Source organism: Grammomys surdaster, unplaced genomic scaffold (assembly GCF_004785775.1).
Source record: "Grammomys surdaster isolate TR1022 unplaced genomic scaffold, NIH_TR_1.0 341, whole genome shotgun sequence".
NCBI classification, from domain to species: domain Eukaryota; kingdom Metazoa; phylum Chordata; class Mammalia; order Rodentia; family Muridae; genus Grammomys; species Grammomys surdaster.
In genome coordinates, this window is record NW_021604760.1 from 2394770 (window position 1) to 2416640 (window position 21871).

A 21871-nucleotide genomic window follows, 5' to 3' on the forward strand; every position below is an offset into this window, starting at 1 on the left:
TATACTTATACTTATACTTATACTTATACTTATACTTATACTTATACTTATACTTATACATATACATAACTACATATAGAAATTAGCTTTTTGAAAAGTGTATTTTGGGGCTGGAGAGATGGTTCAGTGGTTAAGAGCACCATACTGCTCTTCCAGAGGTCCTGAGTTCAATTCCCAGCAACCACATGGTGGCTCACAAACATCTGTAACAAGGTCTGGTGCCCTCTTCTGGTATGTCTGAAGAGAGCAACGGTGATATACTCACATGCATAAAATAAATAAGTAAATCTTTGCCGGGCAGTGGTGGCCCACGCCTTTAATCCCAGCACTTGGGAGGCAGAGGCAGGCGGATTTCCAAGTTCGAGAGTTCGAGGCTAGCCTGGTCTACAGAGTGAGTTCCAGGACAGCCCGGGCTACACAGAGAAACCCTGTCTTGAAAAAAAAGAAAGAAAAGAAAAAGAAAAGTGTATTTTGAGCTATACATGCTAATAGTTCTAAATCAATAGACTATTGTAAATTTTAAGATAAGGCCACAGCGATTTGAGGAAAATAACACTGGAATAGGTGAACATATACTAATGACTATTTAGCTCAATCATTGAGCTCTTTGATGACTTATAAGAAAAACGTTGAACAAAGCCTCTTTAATTCAGTCTTTCATTCAACAAATTATTTACTAACCCCTAGAGTGTGGCAGCAATCCTTAGCACTGGTAATTCAACTATAAACTGTCCATAACTTTGCCAAGGTAACATTGCTGTGGAAAAGCCATGTGCGCGCCTGAAGCGGCAGAATGCACACAGACTCATTACGCCCGAGTAAAATGAATGACAGGCTGTAAAGAGACAAACCAGGGAGGAGGCGATCGCACACAGACAGCTACAAGTCTCAGCAGAGAGTGTGAATAAAGACCTGAAGAGGCACAGGAAGGAACAAGAGCACATCTGCACCTGATGGGAGGGAATTCTACACACAGCCAAAGCAGGAACAGTGGGCGGGTTGGTCAACTGTGGTTGGTCAAGAGAGTTGGGAGATAGGGCAGAAGGTAAGGTCTGCAGCTGGTGGGGGAGGAAGCAGTGATCCCTCTTGAGCCCCACGAAGTCTTATGAGTTAGTACAGGTTTGAGTGTTGACTCTGAATAGGTTGGAAAGAAACTATGAAGGTATGAATGAGAAGTTACTATCACAATCTTAATTGCATTTTTAATTTATTTCATTATTTTATAGGAATGGGTATTTCACCTGTCTGTCTGTGCACTCCATGCTCACAGTGGCCATGGAAGCCAGAAGATGACATCATATCCCTTGAAACTGGAGTTGCAAAGGGTTGTGAAACAACACATGGGTGTTGGGGCTCAAACCCAGTTCTTCTAGAAGAGCAGCCAGTGCTCTTAACCACCAAGCTGTCTCTCCAGCCCCTTAATCACTCGTTACATAAAATCACTGTGGCTGTGTTGGCAACGGATTGTGGGTGTAGCTAGGTGACTGTTAAGAAACTAGAGCAGACATTTCAAGGAAGTGTCGTGATGGGCCAGAGTGATGGAAAGGTCGGTGGGTACCAATGCGCATGCTGGGTGGGAGATGACGGGAGATACCTGTGTGGTACACACACAGGGTGAGGTGGAGAAAGACCCAGTTGGAGGGCAGAGCCCGTAAAGACAGCGTTGCTGATTTATAGGGCGACCAAATTCCCTCTCAATTGCTCTGCTTTGCTTTAGCACTTTTATAATTTACTTTAGTGTCTACATTTCTTTGGATGGGTAGCAGATAAAACCTAACAGGTCTCCTTCTATACATAGTACCTGTGACAGAATCCTAGTGAAATAAAAAAATAAAAATAATTTTACGATTTTTAAAATGGATCTTTTTATTTTATAGTCAAGTCTTAGAGCTTGAAAAAAAAAAGCTAAAAGCCACTTTATAAATACTCTTGTTAGAAGAGCCTGATAAAACAGCGTGTGGCAAAATAACTCCATCACCAACAGCAACCATAAGGATGGATAAAATAGAGAAAAGCACCATTGAAAAGCTTCTGGAAACAAGCGAGAAGAGTACACTGTAAAGAGAGAGAAGCTGGTAGGGTAGAGTGAGGCCAGTGGCCGAAACATAGAAGGAAACCTAGGTCCCATGAAAATACCTCCAAGGCAATTCACTTCCGAAGCCAGTAGGAGGGGCTGGGCAAAATAGGCTTCCACACGGGGCAGGGGTGGTGTGTCTCTGGCCTACTAAATGCACTGAAGCAGTAGACATCACCTTCAGTGATGGAAGTTAGATACCAGCAAAGGGACAAATTGAAATCATGTGCTAGCCACTAAAATTCAGTAGGAAGACAGTATTCTGTGTCACCTGTTGGAATACACCTGACCTGAAGGGTGTATGGCCTGAAAGGGGGACCTGAAAATCATGAGGAAACACCAGGTAAACCCACCATGAGGGAACAAGCTATAGAATTACCAAACATGTCTTGTTTGTATGTTTGTCTGTTTGTTTGTTTGTTTGTTTAAGCAAATCTGGTCATCTTTAAAAGTACAAGATAAAGTGAGAGTCACGGAAGATGGCAAACTCCTGTAGATTAAAGCAGGTTCAAGATACACAGATGCCATGTGGTACCTTCTAAAGCCCCAATGCTCACATGAGGAACAGCATCACTTCTTTGATTAGAACAGCTGGATTGAGCTTACGCAGGAGGAGCTTGTTCGTAAAAAGTGCACACTGAATTCTTCAAGAATAATGGGGCATCCATCATGCTAGCAATTACTCTCACATGGTTCCGGGGCAAAGTTGATATTTTCAACTCTTCTTTAAAATTTGTCTCTTTTAAATGGATGCAAAATAAAGACATAAACAAACAAAAACAGTATTTGTTCATCAACAAAAAGCACTATAAGAAATAACCATGGAAACTATTAAGAGCAACAAAATGACCCCAGACAGAGCAATGTGAGAAAGAAAGGACAGAGGCTTCAGGAAGGCACCACTCACTATAACACAAGGAATTCGGAATCCTACAAGACTCAGATTCTGGACAGCAAAGCACAGACACAGAACATAAGGCAGGAAATGCTACCAGAGACAGCGGAAGCAATTGTAACTATATAATTGTAAATGATCCAGTTGGGACAGGCAAGGTGGTGCAGGCCTCCTATAATCCCAGCGCTTGTGATTTGGAAGTGAGTCAGGAATGTGGGCCTTCAAAATGGCTCAGTGGGTAAGGGGGCCTGCAGTCAAGTCTGACAGTGAGTTAGGTTGTGGAAATCCATATGGGAGAAGGGACAAGCTGACCTCTACAAGTTGTCTTCTGACCTACACATGGACACACATACACACACAATAATAAACTCACATAAATAATAAATACAATAATTTTAAGAGAAAATAAATACTAGGCTAACCTCAGCTACATAGTTTGCAAGGCTACAAGACCAGCTGGAGCTACACCAGGGTCTGACTAAAACAAACAAATAAACAAAAACAAAAAACAACAGCAAAACTCAATTCAGAGGCTAAAGAGACGGCTTGGTGGTTTACAGCATTTTGTTGCTCTTCCAGAGGACCCAGGTTTGATTCCCAGTACTCATATGGAGGCTCTCAGTTCCATATGGGTAACTTCAGTTCCAGGGGATCTGATACCCTCTTCTGACCTTCTCAGGCACCAAACATGTTCAGAGGAAACAGACATCATGCAGCCAAAGCAGTCACACATAAGATAAAATAAATAAATCTAATAAAAAAATTTAATCAATCAATAGAAAAAAATTTAGTCAATTAATAGATTCAATTGAACAGTAAGACCTAATAATCATAATTGTACATAATCAACTATATTGCCATGGAATATATAAAACTAAGAGCAAGAAAATATAAACAAGAAATAGTTCTATCCCTGCAGGTGGGAACTTATTCCACAATCTAACTCAGACCTGATCCTCTTTCTCCTATAATGACATGATTCACTGTTGTGACAAACAGCTGGCAAAGCACTGTGTAGTGCTTTGAATATGCTTGGCCCAGGGATGGCTCTATCAGGAGGTGTGGCCTTGTTGGAGTAGGTGTGTCACTGTGAGAGTGGGCAAAGAGACCCTCCTCCTAACCACATGGCAGCCAGTCTTCTGCTAGCAGTCTTCAGATGAAGATGTAGAACTCCCAGCTCCTCCTGCACCATGCCTGCCTGGATGCTGCCTGGATGCTGCCTGGATGCTGCCATGCTCCCGCCTTGATGATAATGGACTGAACCTGTGAGCCAGCCCCAATTAAATGTTGTCCTTATAAGCGTTGCCTTGCTCATGGTGTCTCTTCACAGCAATGCAAACCCTAACTAAGACACTGTAAGACTGATTTGGGCTCATGGTTTCAGTTCATTGTGGCAGGAAGGCGTGGACGTACGAACAGCTCTGCTCCTGGTGGCAGGGGTGTATGAGGAGGTTGGGCCAGGAAAAAACATGGGGCCAGAAACAGAACCAGACTGTAACCCCTGCAGCCTCTGCCCCTGGTGACTCCTTCTCAAAAGCCAGGACTTGTCTCCTAAAGCCTCTGTAACATCTGCTGCCAACACTGTCACCAGCTGAGGCTCAGGTGCACATGCACATGAGCCTGTGAGGAACACCTCAGATTTGAACCATGGTAGTCACTTAGCTCTCAGTACGTTAAAATCCATGTAGGAAAATAAAGGACATAAAAAAAAATGTAAGGGACGAAAAGAAGGAGGGACAGTGGATGACAGAAAGAATAGAGACAGGGCTAAAGAGAGCTACTCCGTCAAGTCTTGAGAAGCCAGCAGCTACTGAGAATTTATCCTCGGCAAACCTGACTGTGGAAAGGGAAGTGGGTGTTAAGTTCCTGTTGGGACATGAAGAGGAAAAACTGAAGTTAGATTAATGGGTGTGGCTATAATGGATCATGGACTTTGAAGAGTTCTGTAAAACTGGAGGTGTAAGGCATTCAACATCATCTAGGTGGTCAACATCACTATCAATCAGAGAAACACAGATTAAACTACAAACTGATACTAACTCTATCTAGTAGACTGTTTATAAATTTTCAGTCAGGAAGTCTCAAGCGTCATCACATGAGGTATTGGGAATTCTTGCATACTGCTTTCAGGATTACTCTGGACAGCATTTGAGAGCAGGAGGCAAACAGAACTACACATCCCTATGCCTGGCATTTCTACTCCGATGTACAGAGTATGTTTAATGCACTTGTGAAGAATTAGATAGGAACAAGAATATTCTTTAAAACATTGTTTGTAAGGCTGAACAGACGGCTCAGTGATTAAAGCACTTGCACAGAACCTGGGTTCAATCCCTAGCGCCCACATGGGCACTCCATCTGTAACTCCACTCCCAGAGGATCTGACGACCTCTTCTGGTCTTCATAGGCATTGCAGTACATGTGATATATTTAAATAGTTGCAGGTAAAATACCCACACGCACAAAAATAAAAAACTCTAGCCAGGAGGTGGTGGTGCGTGCCTTTAATCTCAGCACTCAGGAGGCAGAGGCAGGCAGATCTCTGTGAGGTCAAGGCCAGTCTAGTCTACAGAGCTAGTTCCAGGACTGCCAGGGCTACACAAAGAAACCCTGTCCTGAAAAACAAACAAATAAATAAATAACCTTTAAAAAGAAAATAAAAGCTATAAAATATTATTTGTAACTAAAACTTGAAATAAACAATTTTAGGTTCTTAGAAACAAGCTAAATGACCATCAACAAAATAAAGACTGAGAATCTAAGTAACATACAAAGTGGCATATGACGTTTATAAATGTATCAAAATGGGTGTGGTGGACTGATCCAATACGGGAGTTACTAGAAATGAGTAAGAAAAGGAATGCAGCTGGGGAAAGAGCCACTTACACTGGGTTTATAACCAATTATAGTATATGTGTAATTTTTCATAAGCTTGGTGCTAGAATACAGGCATTTTTCTTCATATGTCTATATGCCTGAAATTTAAATTTTAATGGCATAAAATACATTATTAATGTGCTGCTCCAGCCTGACATTCACGCTTCTCTACAATATTATGTCAACGTACGTTTCTAGTGTCACTCACGCTGTGCTACTTCCTAGCGCAGGGTTTCCTAAGCCGCAGACACTCCTACATGGCCTTCCCTGCTTGCCATGTATGTTACCTCTACATGATTAACAAACATGCTTCTTTTCATCATTTATAACTTAAACAATTTTGTACAAATAAATGAAAGGGGAAACCATGTTCACTATACTCACAATATTTTCATATATATATATATAAAATGTTTGCCTTTAGTGCCACATGAAAATATGAGGTATCACACCCTGGATTAATGTACAAGTAGTTTTCTATGTCTGGTGTAAAAGATTGCTTTGGTAGAACTGAAATCTCCAGAGCACACCCTTCAAGGTTCTGCTCAGATGGTCAGAGGATAGAGACCCTGCCCAGTATGTACACTGGGTTTCTGCCGTCAAAGTGGACCCCTGCCTGGGTGTGCACCACAGTGTCGCTCCTCTTGGCCTTCTCTCTGATCATTCCCTCAGCTTTAAGTACATCCCTTTCTTACTAAGCAATGGAAATTATGCGTACACTTTCAGGCTCAGCTTAAATATCACCGTCACAATAAAATACTTTGACTTGGATATGCTGTCTCTCTGGGTTCAACTCAGTTCTGTCCTCATCAATTTATTCCTAGATTCATATGGACGCTTATCATATTCAATGTAATATATGTCTGCTTGTCGTAATCCCCTCCTTTAGCATAAATGTTACTTGAGTCTAGAAGCTTTATGTCTTATTCGAAGCAGGAATTCCATCTCGGTCATTTCACGCTTTGCATACAGTAGTTATGTACATACCCAGAGACTGAGCTCCATCTGATAATTACCTTAATAATTTTTATTAACATTTTTCAATCACACAGCATATGGAGACTATTCACCCACAGAACATTACAACTAAACATGACACTCTGGACTGTCTAGCTTTGTTTCCAACATGAGAAAACAAAAAGTAAATCCTACTAGAAAAAAATACAGAAAACAAATGGGTCGACTGAAAATGCCAAGTTCTGGTGTTAGGGGGTGTGTGCTTAACTTAGAACTGCCCGAGCAACAGTGACTGACGCAGCCAGGCTTTGATACCACTCAATGGCCGTTAGCTTAAGAGAACGGTTTACTGGTTCTTGAACATTCTCGTTACTTCCAGAAGACATCTCGGCTTAGTTTCCTTTTCCCTTTCCTCTGGTACGTCAGCAATAATTCTAATTGCTTTTCTGGTGAAGAAAGCCATAATGGCTATTTTTGACCAGAAGGCCAATATGCAACTCCTCAGTTAATGCTTCGGTCTGCCTCGGCCACAGAAGTAGACCGTGCTCCTGTTTCAAACACACTTATTCTGATCCAAATAGAGAGTAAGCCAAAGAAAACAGAGAAATTCACCTTTCTGTGGGAAATATTTATCAATATCAACATCTATCACTACATTGCCTGGATTTATATATTTTAGGACATACATGGTATTTTACAAAGACAAAGGAGTATCAAACCAGAATATACACTGTCGACCATGATTTCAGAGAGGGAAGCAATGAGCACCCAGGGAGGGTGAGGAGGTGAGGACTGTGGGCGGACAGAGGAGGGGCTCATGGGGCTCACCCTCTCCTGGAAGGAAGAGTGAGGAGGTGAGGACTGTGGGTGGACAGACGCGGGGGGGGGGGCAGGTCAAGTAAACTAAAATTCCCATTTGAGACATTGTATTTAACATTTTCATACTATTTTTTACATTGTTGAAGTAAAATATTAACCTACTATGTCTACCTTCCTGAATGAATAAAATCAACTGGATGCTAAAATCCCTCTTACATACATCTGAGTACCAGCTCCGAGTGCCTCACAGTGATTCTCGTCTGTTCTGACGTACCATGAAAGAGCAGCCTACATTAACTCCTGCCCCATAAAGACACCCATCCAGTTACTCGTACTGAATACAAGAGGCATTAAAGCTCTGTACGTGGTCCAGCAGTACCCCTGTACCACAAACATGCACCAGCTTAAATGTAGCAAGTGGCGACTGAGTAATTAGTTCAGGGAGCACTTATGTAGACCAGACCAGACAAGACACGGTTACTGTAACAACACACTTCGTTTAATAAAGCAGTTCTAAGAAACCAAAAAATATCACTTCTCTTTTAAAAAAAATAAATAAAAGAACCACTTGGACTAAAAAGAAATGAAATTTGACTTGATCAAATACTTCATTAATTTTTTTTCTACCCCTAAGGGAGTGCCCTTTAAAATCCTCTTCAAATAGGATGTAACCTAATTGCTTGCCCAGGGCCACACTTGACAGAATTTTTATTTCAATACTGCCACCTAGTGGACAATGCTTAACTAGTCACTGGCTCCATCTGTCTCAAACACTGGCTCCCCAAAGTTAGTAATATTCAAGGAGGAATGTTACACGTATGCACATGTAACAGCTTACACATTTATTGCCATGGAGTAGAAATTATGTAATTTACAAACATTATTACATATTGCTTTTAATAAGGTACCTTAGTGATTTCTTCAGATGCTCGTTCAAAGTCCTGGACATTACGACAGTAAAATCCTATCGTACAACTAGGATCCATTTTTCGAAATGACATCTTTTTAGGAGATGGACAGTGGAATGTCTGTAATTTTTAAAAATAGTTTAGAATTAATTTTCCCTTACTTGATGGACTTTTTCCTCAAAATATAATACACACATTTTCTAAGGAGCACTGGCTGTTCAGCAAAACAAAGCTAGTTCATCAAATATGGGATACATTTCTAATACTTGAAGAAAGGAAGAAACGCAGATCACCAGAGTCAGCATGTATAGTCTAATCTGTTAGCCAGCCATCTCTATAAGGCAGAACTGAGTCTGTCTTATAGAGATTCTTCATTGTTTATAAATTCATAGCAGTTTTATTCATATAGCCAAAAGCAAGAAATGGACCAAATATCTATAAACAGATGGCTGAATTAAAACTGTTATGTTGGGGGGCTGGAGAGATGGCTTGGTAGTAAAGAGTACTGGCTATTGTTGCAGAGGACCCAGCACCCACAAAGTGGTTCCCAACTGCCTGTAACTCCAGTGCCAAGGGATCCACTGCCCCGTTCTGGCTTTCATGGGCACTGCACACATGAAATGCACATACTCATACACCTCAAGTAAAAAATAAGTCTTTTTTTCAAATTCATGTCGTAGCATAGTTGTTTGGAATTAAAATGGAACGAACACCTTGAATGTGCACATGGATGAAGGTTCCTTTTAATCTTGTGTGTGCACGTGGATAGATGAAGGTTCTTCCTAGTGCTTAAAACTCTTTTAATAAGATTATTCTTATAATCTTGCACCCCAAACCACAGGCTTGTGTAAATATCCTACACTGACAAAGTCAGATTCACAGTTTTTGTTTGTTTGATTTTGTTCTCCCTGTTGTTTTGTTCATTTATTTTTTGATACAGGCTGTCACTGTGTAGCCCTGGCTAGCACAGACTTGGCAATGTACAACAAGCTGGCCTCCAACTCACAGGAACCCACCAACCTCTGCCACCTGAGAATAAAATTATTGACCCAGAGTTGAATTTTCTTCCAATTTTCTTTTCTAATATTCATTCCCATAAAGAGCATAAGAAGAGGCAGGTGAAACTAACCCATGGGGGCTCTGCAAAGGACATACCTTCTGAGCAGGCTAACTCTGTGTTACAGACAACAGCATGCCAGAAAACACGTGCCCAACCCTGACCTGTACAAAGTGCTTAGCGATTACCTCCTTTAATTTGTGGGGTCTGAGCTAGCTAAGGTGGATCTCTCTGGCACTACCAAATACAAGCACTGTTTCACTGGACTTTCTCTAATATGGTTTCAACTATTTTATTTTAAAGAGATTAAGAAACAGACCTGAAACATAGAAAAGCTAAAAAAAAAAAAAAACCTATAAGTTGCAATACAGAGTGTTGGGGTAGATGGCACAATTCTAAGTCATATTTATGAGAAAGTCTTTTACATAAAGCATGCCTAAAATAGCCCAAGTTGTAGAAAACAGCTTACAAGAACTAATTTTTCACTTTTTACTGGCTGATAAGGAAGAGAGTCACAAGGTCTGTAACAAGATCCAGTGCCACAGGCTTACCTCACCTGTGACTGTGTCCTTCTCTCCACAAAGCACGGACTAGAGCTCCACAAAGCACTAGAACACCATGTGCTGTTCCACCACAATCTCCAGAGATAAGAACCACAAACACTAACCTGTAACTTGTGGTTGACTTGATGTCTACAAAGAACTTGTTAATTACCCACGAGCCAGTTAAAGTCTGTGATTTCATTCAAAAGCGAGGCTGCTTGTGGCTGTCCCTGCCCGAGGTGTAGGACTCAGAAAGGCACCTTAGATCCATCTCTGTTTAAGTCATGTTGTTTTGTGTTTACCTAAGATTCTGAAGTCAAAACAATAGTAATCTAAATTCTGAATCATTTCTATTTATTGTGAAATAAGTCCACCTTTAAAATGTATTTTGAAGTGGTGCTTCTAGGCTATGTTCATTTTATGACAACTCTTTAAGCTATGCATGTATAATTTAATTTTAAAATTCTGCTGTCTGGTAATAGCAGCCTCTACCTGCATACACAGTTAGGGAGTAATAACTATGTATACTTCCCTCTGTAACAGTGAAATATATTTCTGGAAAAAGAAGAATCAACTCGTATTTATTTCATTTTAATGCATCATTTATTCATTGCCTGAACAAATAATTATTAGGAACCTATTAAATTCCAGACATGATTACATGTTTAATTAAGGAATTCATTTCCTAAAAGAGATACTGTGGGTTCATACTCTTTATATATGCTCTAAGAATAATTATTATTGATATAATGGATTTTATTACCTAAACATATAAATGACACCAGAATAATTGTATTTAGGTACGCCTACGCAATTCTGGAGATTGGGATGAAGCTTCCTAAGTAGTAAGAGAACATGTCTACTAACTGCAGTAGTTCACATGTTAGTTAGAGAACATGCCTGCTAACTGTAACTTATATGTGTGATTCATAAGGAGTGTATCTTTGCCTGACAAATTCACCGTCTTCACTTGTCTGTCTTCCCTAATGCCACTATTTTTCTTAATCTATTGGTGGTGATTGAAACAGTCACTACTGTATGATCCTTCTAGGGTCTGGAAGTTGGAATTGGAGACCTAGGAACTGGAACAGATACACATGCCCATTAATAGAGCTTCTCTTACCCTTAAGAATTTAGTATTTGCTAGCAGTGTTGGCACATGCCAGTAATCTAAGCACTTGGAAGACAGTGGGTCTCTGTGAGTTCAAGGCCAGCTTGGTCTACAAAGTGAGTTCTAGGCCAGCCAGGGTGACACAGTGAGACCCCATCTCAAAACATAATATTAAAAAATTAAAATGTCATCTTAAAGAACATAGTCTATAATTCTGGATATATATGAAATAAGAACTCACAGGGTCTGGTTTAGGAAACCTTACTTCACTAATAATATATGTGTAACATTGCCCTAGTCTGGGTTCTGTTTTATGATAACAGCAGGGCCAAATGCAACTTGGAAAGCTGACTTCAGCTTTTAGGTCACAGTCCGTAAATGAGGCAGAACTCAAGGCAGGAGCTTACGGCAGAAACCATGGAGGATGCTGCTCACTGCCTCACTGCCTAGCTTCTGCTCAGCCAACTTTTCTAGACAGTCCAAGGCCTCCTGCCTAAGGATGACACCACCCATGTTGGCTTTCCTATGTCAGTTAGCAATAAGGAAAATGTCCCACAGACATGCTGGCAAGCCAAGCTGGTTGAAGTAATCCCCCCAGGTTGAGACTCCCTCAGGTAACTCTGAGCTGAAGCTGAGCAGCAGAAACATTGTATATACATTTCCTGTGAGTACACAAAAGCATATGTGCACATAAAATTATATTTGTAAGATAGACATATAGGTATATGTAGAAATACATGCCTACACATGAATGTACACGTGTATCATGCCCCTCCCACTCCAACAACTAAGATTCTGTCTTATTCTGGTCACTGACAATGAAAACCTGCAACTCAATCTGCACTCGCTGCTAAGGCCCCAGGTACCTCTCAGTCTCTTCTCGTTTTTCACTGTCTTTTCACGACATTTTCTCTAAGGTTGTTAAACTGCTCCTCTGAACCCCATACTGTCTCCTTGGAAAATCATGTGTGTGCTTTATATATTAACAGCTTCCCTAATCTGGGCATAATGCACACCTTTAATCTCAAATTGATTGGGGCAGAGGCAAGTGAATCTCCATGAGTCTAAGCTCAACCTGATCTACATAGCAAGTTCTAGGCCAGCCAGGGCTATAGAGAGAGACCTTGTCTCAAAAAACAAACAAACAAAAAAACCTCAAATGATGATAACTAAAGACAAGGAAGATTCTAATTCTCAATTACATATGCAAAATCAATAATATATCCTAACATATTTATGAGATAATTATCACAAAGATGAAAATTAAATAAAGATATAACAAAAGCATTTGAAGATACAAGAAAGAGGTCAAGAGAGGTCTACAGACTTTCATCTAAAAAATGTAATAAATGAAAGTTCAGAAAGAAAGAAGTTGGCCTAATTTAATTTCAAAATGTTAAAAGTTCAATTCTAAAACTGTAAGAAAGTGACATGAAAAAATAATAGCAAATGATATATTTAAACGTTTTCTCTAGCTAAACCTTGTATTTAAAATTTCACAACCCTGTTAAACTTAGATCACTCATTTAAAACATCAGGATTACAAGTAATTATTTACATGGAGTTAAATAAAAAATGTTTGCGATTTAAATTTCTTCATCCAGTAAAAAAAAAAATCTACAAAAATGATTTTTAACAATTAAAGTATAAAAGCGGTTTTAGATTATGAATGTTATTCACTGTCTGTCCAAACTTTCAGTAGCGTGTACACAAGATGGCAAAGCAACGATCCCTGGGAATGTAAGGTAGTTTAAAATCTTTGATACAACTAAAGCAGAAAGTGAGATTTGAGGGGAGACCTAGGTGAGTGGCAGTGCTCTTGCCCAGCAAGGGTGAGGCCTTAGTCAGCTTAGGCATGGCTGCCCAGCAGACCTCCTAAGGTTGATTAAGGCTCACATGCAACATTCTATGAACTGAGGAACACATAACTTACCCAAGAGGTTAGGCTGTTATATAATACACCTTCCCAAAACAAACTTAATCTTGCAGTTTGTTTTCATATAGACCCCCTTGAATACTACTAAGTGTTGATATTGGCTCAAAAGACATTTCTGAAACAGAATGTTTAACACATTCCATGCCAGCCCTGACCTTTAAACTACTGCCTTTGCCATTCCTGATCAAAATCATCCTGGTCTTACTCTGGAACTCAAACTTCTCTGACTAAAATATTGGATGACAAAATGACCAACTACAGGGAGAGAAGAGTCTATGAAATGAGTTTCAAGGACAGCTAGAAATCCAAATAAACCCCTGAAGATGAAGACATAAGCAGAGGAGGTCTCTAAGATCCCCATCCTGCCGCTCCACACCAAGCTGTCAGCTTTTCTTTGGGAAACTGTCCTTTTGTCTCCTCTCCTTTCAGGACAGACCTAACCCTATAAAGTCTTCTCTAGGTACTGCTTAAGATAGCTGGCTACAAAAGTACTCAGAGCCTTGATCATTTATTTCAGTACGGTCAAGGTATCTTAAGGAGTTAGAGATGGACGCGTATGAAGAAGACAGCAAATCACAAATGAAACTTCAGCAGCCAAACTCGCAGCCTGAGACCACTGCTGGCTATGGGTTTTACAGACTAACAAAATACTAACTTGTGATTGTAATACTGGAAAAGCATGGCTGCCTAGCACACCTCTCCACAGCAGTCTGCTTCCTACAGTAAGAGAACAATGGCAGCTCTCTGTGTACAGTACCTCGAGAGGGAAATCCTTTATGCTGACATCTACAAAAGACTGGCAGTAATGAGGATCCATGTAAATCAAACTGTCATCTGCAAGGACAAAACAGAAGACAAGTAATTCACAAAACACCTTATTATGACACCGCTTACAATCCAATTTCTATGTAGAGCAGCTGAAAACAGGGCTAGGTGTAACAGCCTGCCAGCCTGAGACTCACCAACAGAAACACGGGTCTGCGCAGCACAGATTAACTTTGCATAATCAAATATGCTTGTATAAGCAGAATTTTATAAAGCGATGAGACTGTCATTTAATTTTTGGTGATGAAATTACTTTCACAAACACACAATTATACTCTACAGTTTGCATATGAAAAATGCATTGGCTTCTCTGTTCTGACAGCAAGAACATATTGCTTGTCATTTCATTATCAACTAACACCGCTAAAAAAAAAAAAAACGGGGAAAAGTAAATATGTAAAATAGCAGCTGCCGGAATGTAGTGGGGTCCGCTGGAATTCAGGGAAACTGAAAAACTGTGCTTTATTTGTGCAGTAACAGAAATGAAGCATGCATTTTAAGGAACCCAATTACGCTGTGGACCAAAGGACCTGCGCGAGTGGCTGACGGAAGGAGGGACTCATGGGTCTCTGTTAACCACCTTGTTTCCAAACAATCTCATAATAACTTTCCACTTTTAAAAGAAAACAGTTCTAACAAATCATCCTTAGTCACTGACCTTGAAATCCAGCAAAGTAATACGACTGCTTAGGCTTGCCGCCAATGATCCCCACACAGTATTCAAGGCTTAAAACACCCTGTCAAAGGAAATCAATAGATTTAGATCAGGAGGCAGGTGGAAAGGACCTGAAACAGCCGAGTCTGCCCTGCCGGTTTTACAAGCACCCCAACTTCTCGCCAACAGTTACTACTTTTTTACATTTGCTCGGCGTCCTGGAATCCTTGTCTTCCAAACTGCCTCCCTTTCTCTTTTAGCCACTCAGTACTAATTCACATCAAATAGTTTTATTAGGATGTTACTCAACAACATGGACCACATGATGGGCCACAGAAAAAAATGAATAACGTCACAAAGCACACAAGAAGTCCTAGCAAAACTCTTGTTCTCCTCGTGAGAGTATTCTCTATGATCTAGAGCAGCGGTTCTCAACCCGCGGATCGGAACCCCTTTGGGGGTCAAATGACCCCTTCCCAGGGTTGTCTACGACCATCCTGCATGTCAGATATTTACATTGTTATATTTACTATTATATTCATAATAGTAGAAAAATGAATGTTATGAAGTAGCAATGAAAATAATTTTACAGTTGGGGGTCACCACAACATGAGGAACTGTATTAAAGGGCCGCATTAGGAAGGTTGAGATCCACTGACCTAGAGAATGAAATAAAGGCTCAGATGGCCCCTACCCCCCCACACACACCTTAACACTATCCAGCTCAGGCCCGTTCATTACAATGCAAAAGCTGTTACACACTCATCACTGAACATACTTGGATATGAATGCAGTGGTCTGTATACACCATCCTAGTACTCAAGAGGCTGAGGCAGAAGGTAGCCTGGGCCACAAACAAAACTTGTCTCAAAAAGAAAAACCCAAAACCTTTGAATCTTGTATTTTGATCTTTCCTAAGCTAATAATAGTGGTGTTGTCTTTTGAGGCTCGGCAGTGGCAATGAGTGACGTGTCCCTTCCCACCGGGCAAGCAATCACGAGGGTAGACAACAGACACTCTGCAGCTGTAAGATTCCATCCTCTGCTGTGACACAGCCTTGCCATCTTTAAATCAGACTAGCTGTCATCGCTTGAATACGACCCTCATGGACTGCCTCGTGACATTCCCTAGCAGAGGGCAGGGAAGGTCATCAGACTCTTCCCTGGGATTCCAGCTGCTCGTTCCTTCTGGTCCTCCTCCTCCTGGCCTGTATCCCTGCTGTTAGAGCGCACAGGCGGTGAAAGGCTGACAGGAGATAGACTCTGGCAGCACAGCTATTGTAAGTCACTGTGCATGCTAGGGTAAGGATTTGCAATGACAGTCACCCAACTCATCCACGTTCCTGTGAGGAACCCGGGTGATCTCATGGGTTCACCAAACTGCACTTAACTGGAGTAATTTCTTTGGTCTGCTGGTGTCCTATCTGGAGTGAGTAGGCATTTCCGCACATCTTCCTAGGGGAAGTGTGTAACAGTTGCTAAAGCTATAAGCCTTGACAGGTTAGTGGCTTAGGCTTGGGGACATTGTCATGCTATCCTCACTAAGGGAGACCTGGAAACTCAGGGGCCACTGAGCTACGCTGCCTCATTAGAAAGCACAAGAAACAGCCAAGAGGCCAGGGGAGTGCTGGAGGCATGCATCCTCACAGGATTAACTTCCACAAATACCATCCAGGTGAGTCTGGGAAAGGTGAGATGAACTATTATCACTTAGAGAAGAACCAGAGCTTCTGCTCAACTGTGAACCCAGGTAGACTGTGGACACCGGTCAGTGAGCAGTGAGGGTCAATCCTGCAGAAAACAAAGGGGCTGCTCCCATCTCTGATTTTTTTAAAGAGTGTATTTTGAACCACTAATAACTTGAAATGGGTTTACCAGACCACTGAGATTGCAGACTGAGGAACACCTTTTGGGATGGTTAATCCCGATTACTGTCTTGGTTGGGTTTTGTTTGTTTGATTTTTGTTTTGTTTTATCAACTTGGCACAAGCTAGAAAGTTTTGGGGAAGAAGGAACTCAGTTAAGAGAATGCCTCCATCGGATTGCCTGTAGGCAAGTCTGTAGTGCATTTTCCTCACTAGTGATTGACGTGGAGCTTCCAGCCCTCTGTGGATGATGCCACCCTGGGCCAGTGGTCCTGTGTGGTATAAGAAAGCAGGCTGAGCAAGCCAGGAGGCAGCACTGTCCCATGGCCTCTGCATGACTTTGCCTCCCTCACTGGACTGTGACCCAGGATATATGAAACAAATCAACCCTTTCCTCCCCAAGCTGCTTTTTGTTGGTGTTTTATCACAGCAACAAAAATCTTAAGACAACTGTCAACTCGACAGAACTTGAATCACGTAGGAGACACAGCTCTGGGCATATCTGTGAGGATGTCTCCAGAGAGGCTGAACCTCTCTGGTTCACCGTTCTGGCGGCACCGTCCTGTGGGTTGGGGTTCTGGCCTGAATAAAGAGGAGACTGCAAGTAGAGTCCCAGCATCCATCTCTCTCCCCTTGACTGTTTCCTGACCAGTCACCTCACACCCCGGCCACCTCACACCCCGACACCTCACACTCTAGCCACCTCACACCCCAGCCACCTCATACCACACTCCCACCACCTCACATACCGCCACCTCACACTCCAGCCACCTCACACCACACTCCCACTACCTCACACCCTGCCACCTCACACCCCAGCCACTTCACATCCCTGCCAGGATGAGCTGTCAGACATTTTGTCATAGCACTGAGGTAGGTAACTAACACATCTGGGGATGGACAATATTCTTCTTCCTTTAACAAATAAACAGAGCCAGAGAAAGTGGTTTCTAATTTAACTTGCTTTCTTTAAAATAACGTATGGTCACTTAAAAATGTATTTTATATATATATGCATGCACATGTGTGTGTGTGTGTGTGTGTGTGTGTGTGTGTGTGTTAGATAATACAAAAAAATTTAGAATACTCAAAGGATTGGGGAGGTTGTTTGTTTGAAACAATGTCTCATGCTTTCCAGGACAGCCACAGCTTACTACACAGCTGAGAATGACCCTGAAGTAACCTCCCTCCCTCCACTTTCCCAGACCCTGGTATTACAGGTGTGTGCCACCAAACCTAGCTTAGAGCTTATTATTATTAAAATTTGGGGGAATATCTCGACATCTGCCAATATTACATATGCAGGTTTACTAGTACAATGTGGTTATTGAGCAATAGGCTATAACCTTGGAGACATATATCCAACCATTAAAAGGAGTGATTAAATGCTGTAAGCCAGTTTTCATTGTCAGGTTCTGAAAATTTTGGTTTTGATAGCAGAAAGGACTTGATAACGTTTGCAAATGGTAAAATCTTCTCAACATCTGGCCTTGACTTAGCCTCTTAATTTAAAAAAAAAAAATTACTGATGCAGTCGCAGTCGGCAGCAACATTCTTAAGGAATTCCTGGAATTGGTAAGGATTAATTCCTTGGTCCTTATAAAATTCAGTCCTAATGAAGATTTTCATGACATTTTTCAATCTTAATGCTGTGCACACATATTTTCTTGTTGTATTATGCAATACTTCACTCAATACAAGTTCTGGGCAGTAGTGACATCATCTTCTGTGAACTGTACAAGTCCTTTCTCTTCGCCTTACCATGACCAGGCAGCACTGGTAACTACTGCAAACACAGTGACAAATGGCTTTGTTTCTTACTACTGTATAGAGACCCCCTGACTCAGTTGTGCCTTTTAACGGCACTATGGAAGCCATGTCTTCAGACTCACCATCAATACCTGTACTAAAAGCGGCCAGCTGAGCTGTATCTGTGGTCCAGCTGTTACCTAGAGTCCAAGTAGGAAACTTTAAATTAGAGGCTCTGCTCTACAACCCCTTTCAACAGATTTTCCAATTTCTTCGGCTTGTGTGGCTATATCGAGGTGAAACAAACTGACTTCAGACATGTCCCTTTTCTCAGAGCATGTATGTATCATTACGCCTGCCATACTCTACTTACAACACTGAAAAGACCACCAGTAAATGGTTTTGATTTTTGGCTATTAAATATGCTGCCACACAATCAGCTTTTACAATAGAATCTGTCCATATCATAACTTTCAAAAAACAGTTTTGTTGAGGACAGTCTTTTGTTTGGCTCCACTATTTTGTCCTTATGACAAACAAGCCTGACACACATCCAGCTTGACAGAATGAATTACCTGTGAGGACTTTGCAAATTACAGTCTTTGAAAACTTACACAAATTCCCTACAATCTAGGCAGACTCTCTTACTACTTACGTCAACTAGAAAACTAGTCATCTGACCATTTTGCATTGAACAGTCTTTCTGTTTCTGTTTCTTCCTGTGGACTTCCCTTCCCCTCCCCCATCCAGGGCTGTATGAGTGTGTGCAAGAGTCAGTGCATACCTGTGGAAGCCAAAGTGCCTTCCTCAGTTTCTAGAAACAGGGTCTCTCACTAGTCCTTATTCTCTGACTGGCTAGGCTGCCTGGCCATCAGGTCCAAGTCCACATCCCTAGCACTGGGATTTCAGGAACACGCCACCATGACCATCTTTCTGTGGGCATGTGGGATTCAAACTCGGATCCTCATGGGACTCGACTAGCTAAGCTCTCTGTCTCCCTGGCCCCGGTTCTGCTTTCCTTTGAGACACTGTAAAAGCAGTGCTAGGACTAAGACACACCAACACGGAGGGGACTATATTTACTTTGACCATAAAGAGTAACTGGTGGGAAAGTAGAAAGCAAGGTCAGGGTCCTTCTGTATCCCAGCTGCTGGCGCAGTGCAAAGGGAAGCCAGCTGTGAGGCGTGGTGGGCAGTACAGAGACACAGCTGAGGAGTGGAAGACCTTAATCATCAAGTAAGAATGCTCCTCTGTCTTCTCTATTTTTTATATTAGGTACTACTGCCTTGAACATAAAAACAAAGAGAACTGAGCACCTCTTACCTTCACGAACTCCAGATAGTCGGTATTGGTCCTTTCTCCACCGAGTCTAACAGGAACTAAAATGATAACAGCCTTGTCTCGTGTGTCTCCAGCCGTCATGGAATCAGTCTGCTTATCGATCACATCAGAATTGTAAACTGGGAGAAACATGATGAATGTATATTATTAAATGTTATAAAAGCGGCTGTATAACCATCCCACTCTAACTCCACCCCTCCGCTGGCTGGTTATCTGTCGCCACTATCACTATCCAAGTATCAACAAGTTCAAACTTCCATACCCGTGGCCCCTGGAAACTCAACAGTAGTAAAACACAAGACTTGGTCTCCCTGAGCATATGTTCTGGCCAGCAAACTGATGACAACGAGTAAAAGCGTAAGGTAGGTCAGAGAGTGTTTAACCTGGTTACATGATAAACGCTGACTAAGCAGGAAGGCACTGGCCCTGAGCCTGACGAGCTAAGGTCCACCGCCAGAATGATGGGAGGCGACAACAGATTCCTGCAAGCGGTCCTCTGCCTTGGGCATGCCCGTGACTCCCACACACAATAAATACATGTTTTAAGAAGTACAAAATGCCAAACACAGACCAGGCTTTCCACAGTCTGAGCCCTCGTTGTTGCCAGGTTTGTAGATATATTCATATTAAACCTGACAGACATATTTCTTACTCTTCTAAAGCATTAATTTTGTCCTCTTAATAGCTTTACTGCAAAAAAAATAATTTACAGCATGGGGTGGCTTATTTTATTTCAGGAAGTTAACAGAGGCTCTATTTCTGATCTCTGGTTTCAAGATGACTGTAGATACTGGGTATCAACAGAAGACCCCAAACAACCATGAGATGATTTATTGGTACACTAGTAGGAAACATGCTTCCAAGGGAAATTATGTATTCTCAGATGTCTGACCTTCCTGCCCCAGCCTCCCTGGGCCAGGATTATAAACAAGTGTCATCTTAACTGCCTTAAACTGACTAAACAAAAAGGAAGGTTAGACCAGGTGTGCTGATACACCTTCAGCCCTGCCTTGCAGGGGTGATGGGGTAGAAAGATTAGACCAAGTGTGTTGATACATCCTCAGCCCTGCCTTGCAGAGGTGATGGGGTAAGCTGAACTAGAATTATAAAGTCAAGACCTGACCAGCCTACATAGTGATGGCCTGTCTGTGGGGTGGGGAGGGGAATAATAGCAAAATAATCATTTTAAGTGCTCAAATTTTTTCTGGCAAACATACTTAAGTTAGCAATTAAGACATTTATTCAAAAAATGCTAATTCCTACGACATGAGAGGGGTGTTATGTAGGAACAATAATGAACTAGCTATGGCTGACACCTTCATAACCATTTGCAACATAACCAGGAAGAGCTGAGCTATGTATACTTGAAGAGTTTGAGCGGATACAACACACTGCTAGAGGGTAGCACACTCCATACCTGTACAGTCCTGAGCAACGTAAATCGTTAACCCTTGCAAATCCGGATGTCTTGCTTCTTCAACTGCTTTTCTAGGAAAATAATAAACATCCTTAAAATCCTACCTAAAACTTCCTGTCGTCACCTAAGGATTTAGTTTTAAAACGAACGCAAGCCACAGCTGCCCTGCCTTTCCTATGTACCCTGTATGCCTGCTGTCAAATCTATCACCTGAAGAGTGTCAGATATCAGCTACACTTTCCAAAGCTCAACTCAATTACCCAAAGGCTCTAAATGAAGCTACAAAACATACCTTAGAATCCCTGGGTATAAATTTATCTCCCAGCCCTCAAAGGACTTCCTTTCTTCATCAGCTCCCTGGCTACACAGAATGCTTTCTAAGCAGTGAGTCCCATAGCTTCAAGGTTTGCTTCACAGTAAGACATCCACTACAAAGGATGTATGACGTGCTTGTCCCCAACTACACTTGGCAACTTTCCCCTCCCCCTTTGAACAACAGCTTATTCACACTTACAAAACTCAGTGTGAAGGGCTAGGGCAGAGCTCAGCATCTGGAGGCCCTGGGTTTGATCCCTAGCACCACGCAAGGGGCAGGGGAGGAACAAGACACAACTATTTGACCTAAGCATATGACTTTCCTTATTTAACACATTAGAATTCTGTAAGCAAAGCTGCAAACTAGAAGGCTAGAAGGCACTTCTCAGCAAGAGTGTTCTTAGAGGCATGAGCTGTGACAAAACCCAGCATCTGAAAAAGGACTTATGCAGATGTGGCAACTAAAATATTTAGCTTGTCTATATCTTTACTGTGTGTGCTCCTGTATATTAGCTTGTCTGTATCTTTA

At 41.7% G+C, this 21871-nt stretch overlaps 1 protein-coding gene across 1 annotated transcript in view; it reads right to left on the reverse strand.

Annotated features, from left to right (window-relative positions):
* The window catches only part of Atg4c (autophagy related 4C cysteine peptidase), a 61749-nt gene that overhangs the window by 11221 nt on the left and 28657 nt on the right, over positions 1–21871 (reverse strand). The window contains exons 6-10 of the mRNA XM_028778782.1: positions 21028–21098; positions 19593–19729; positions 14660–14738; positions 13934–14010; positions 8531–8650 (exon numbers count right to left, since the gene is read on the reverse strand). Coding sequence (XP_028634615.1) covers positions 8531–8650; positions 13934–14010; positions 14660–14738; positions 19593–19729; positions 21028–21098 — 484 coding nt within the window. The remainder of the gene's footprint in view (positions 1–8530; positions 8651–13933; positions 14011–14659; positions 14739–19592; positions 19730–21027; positions 21099–21871) is intronic.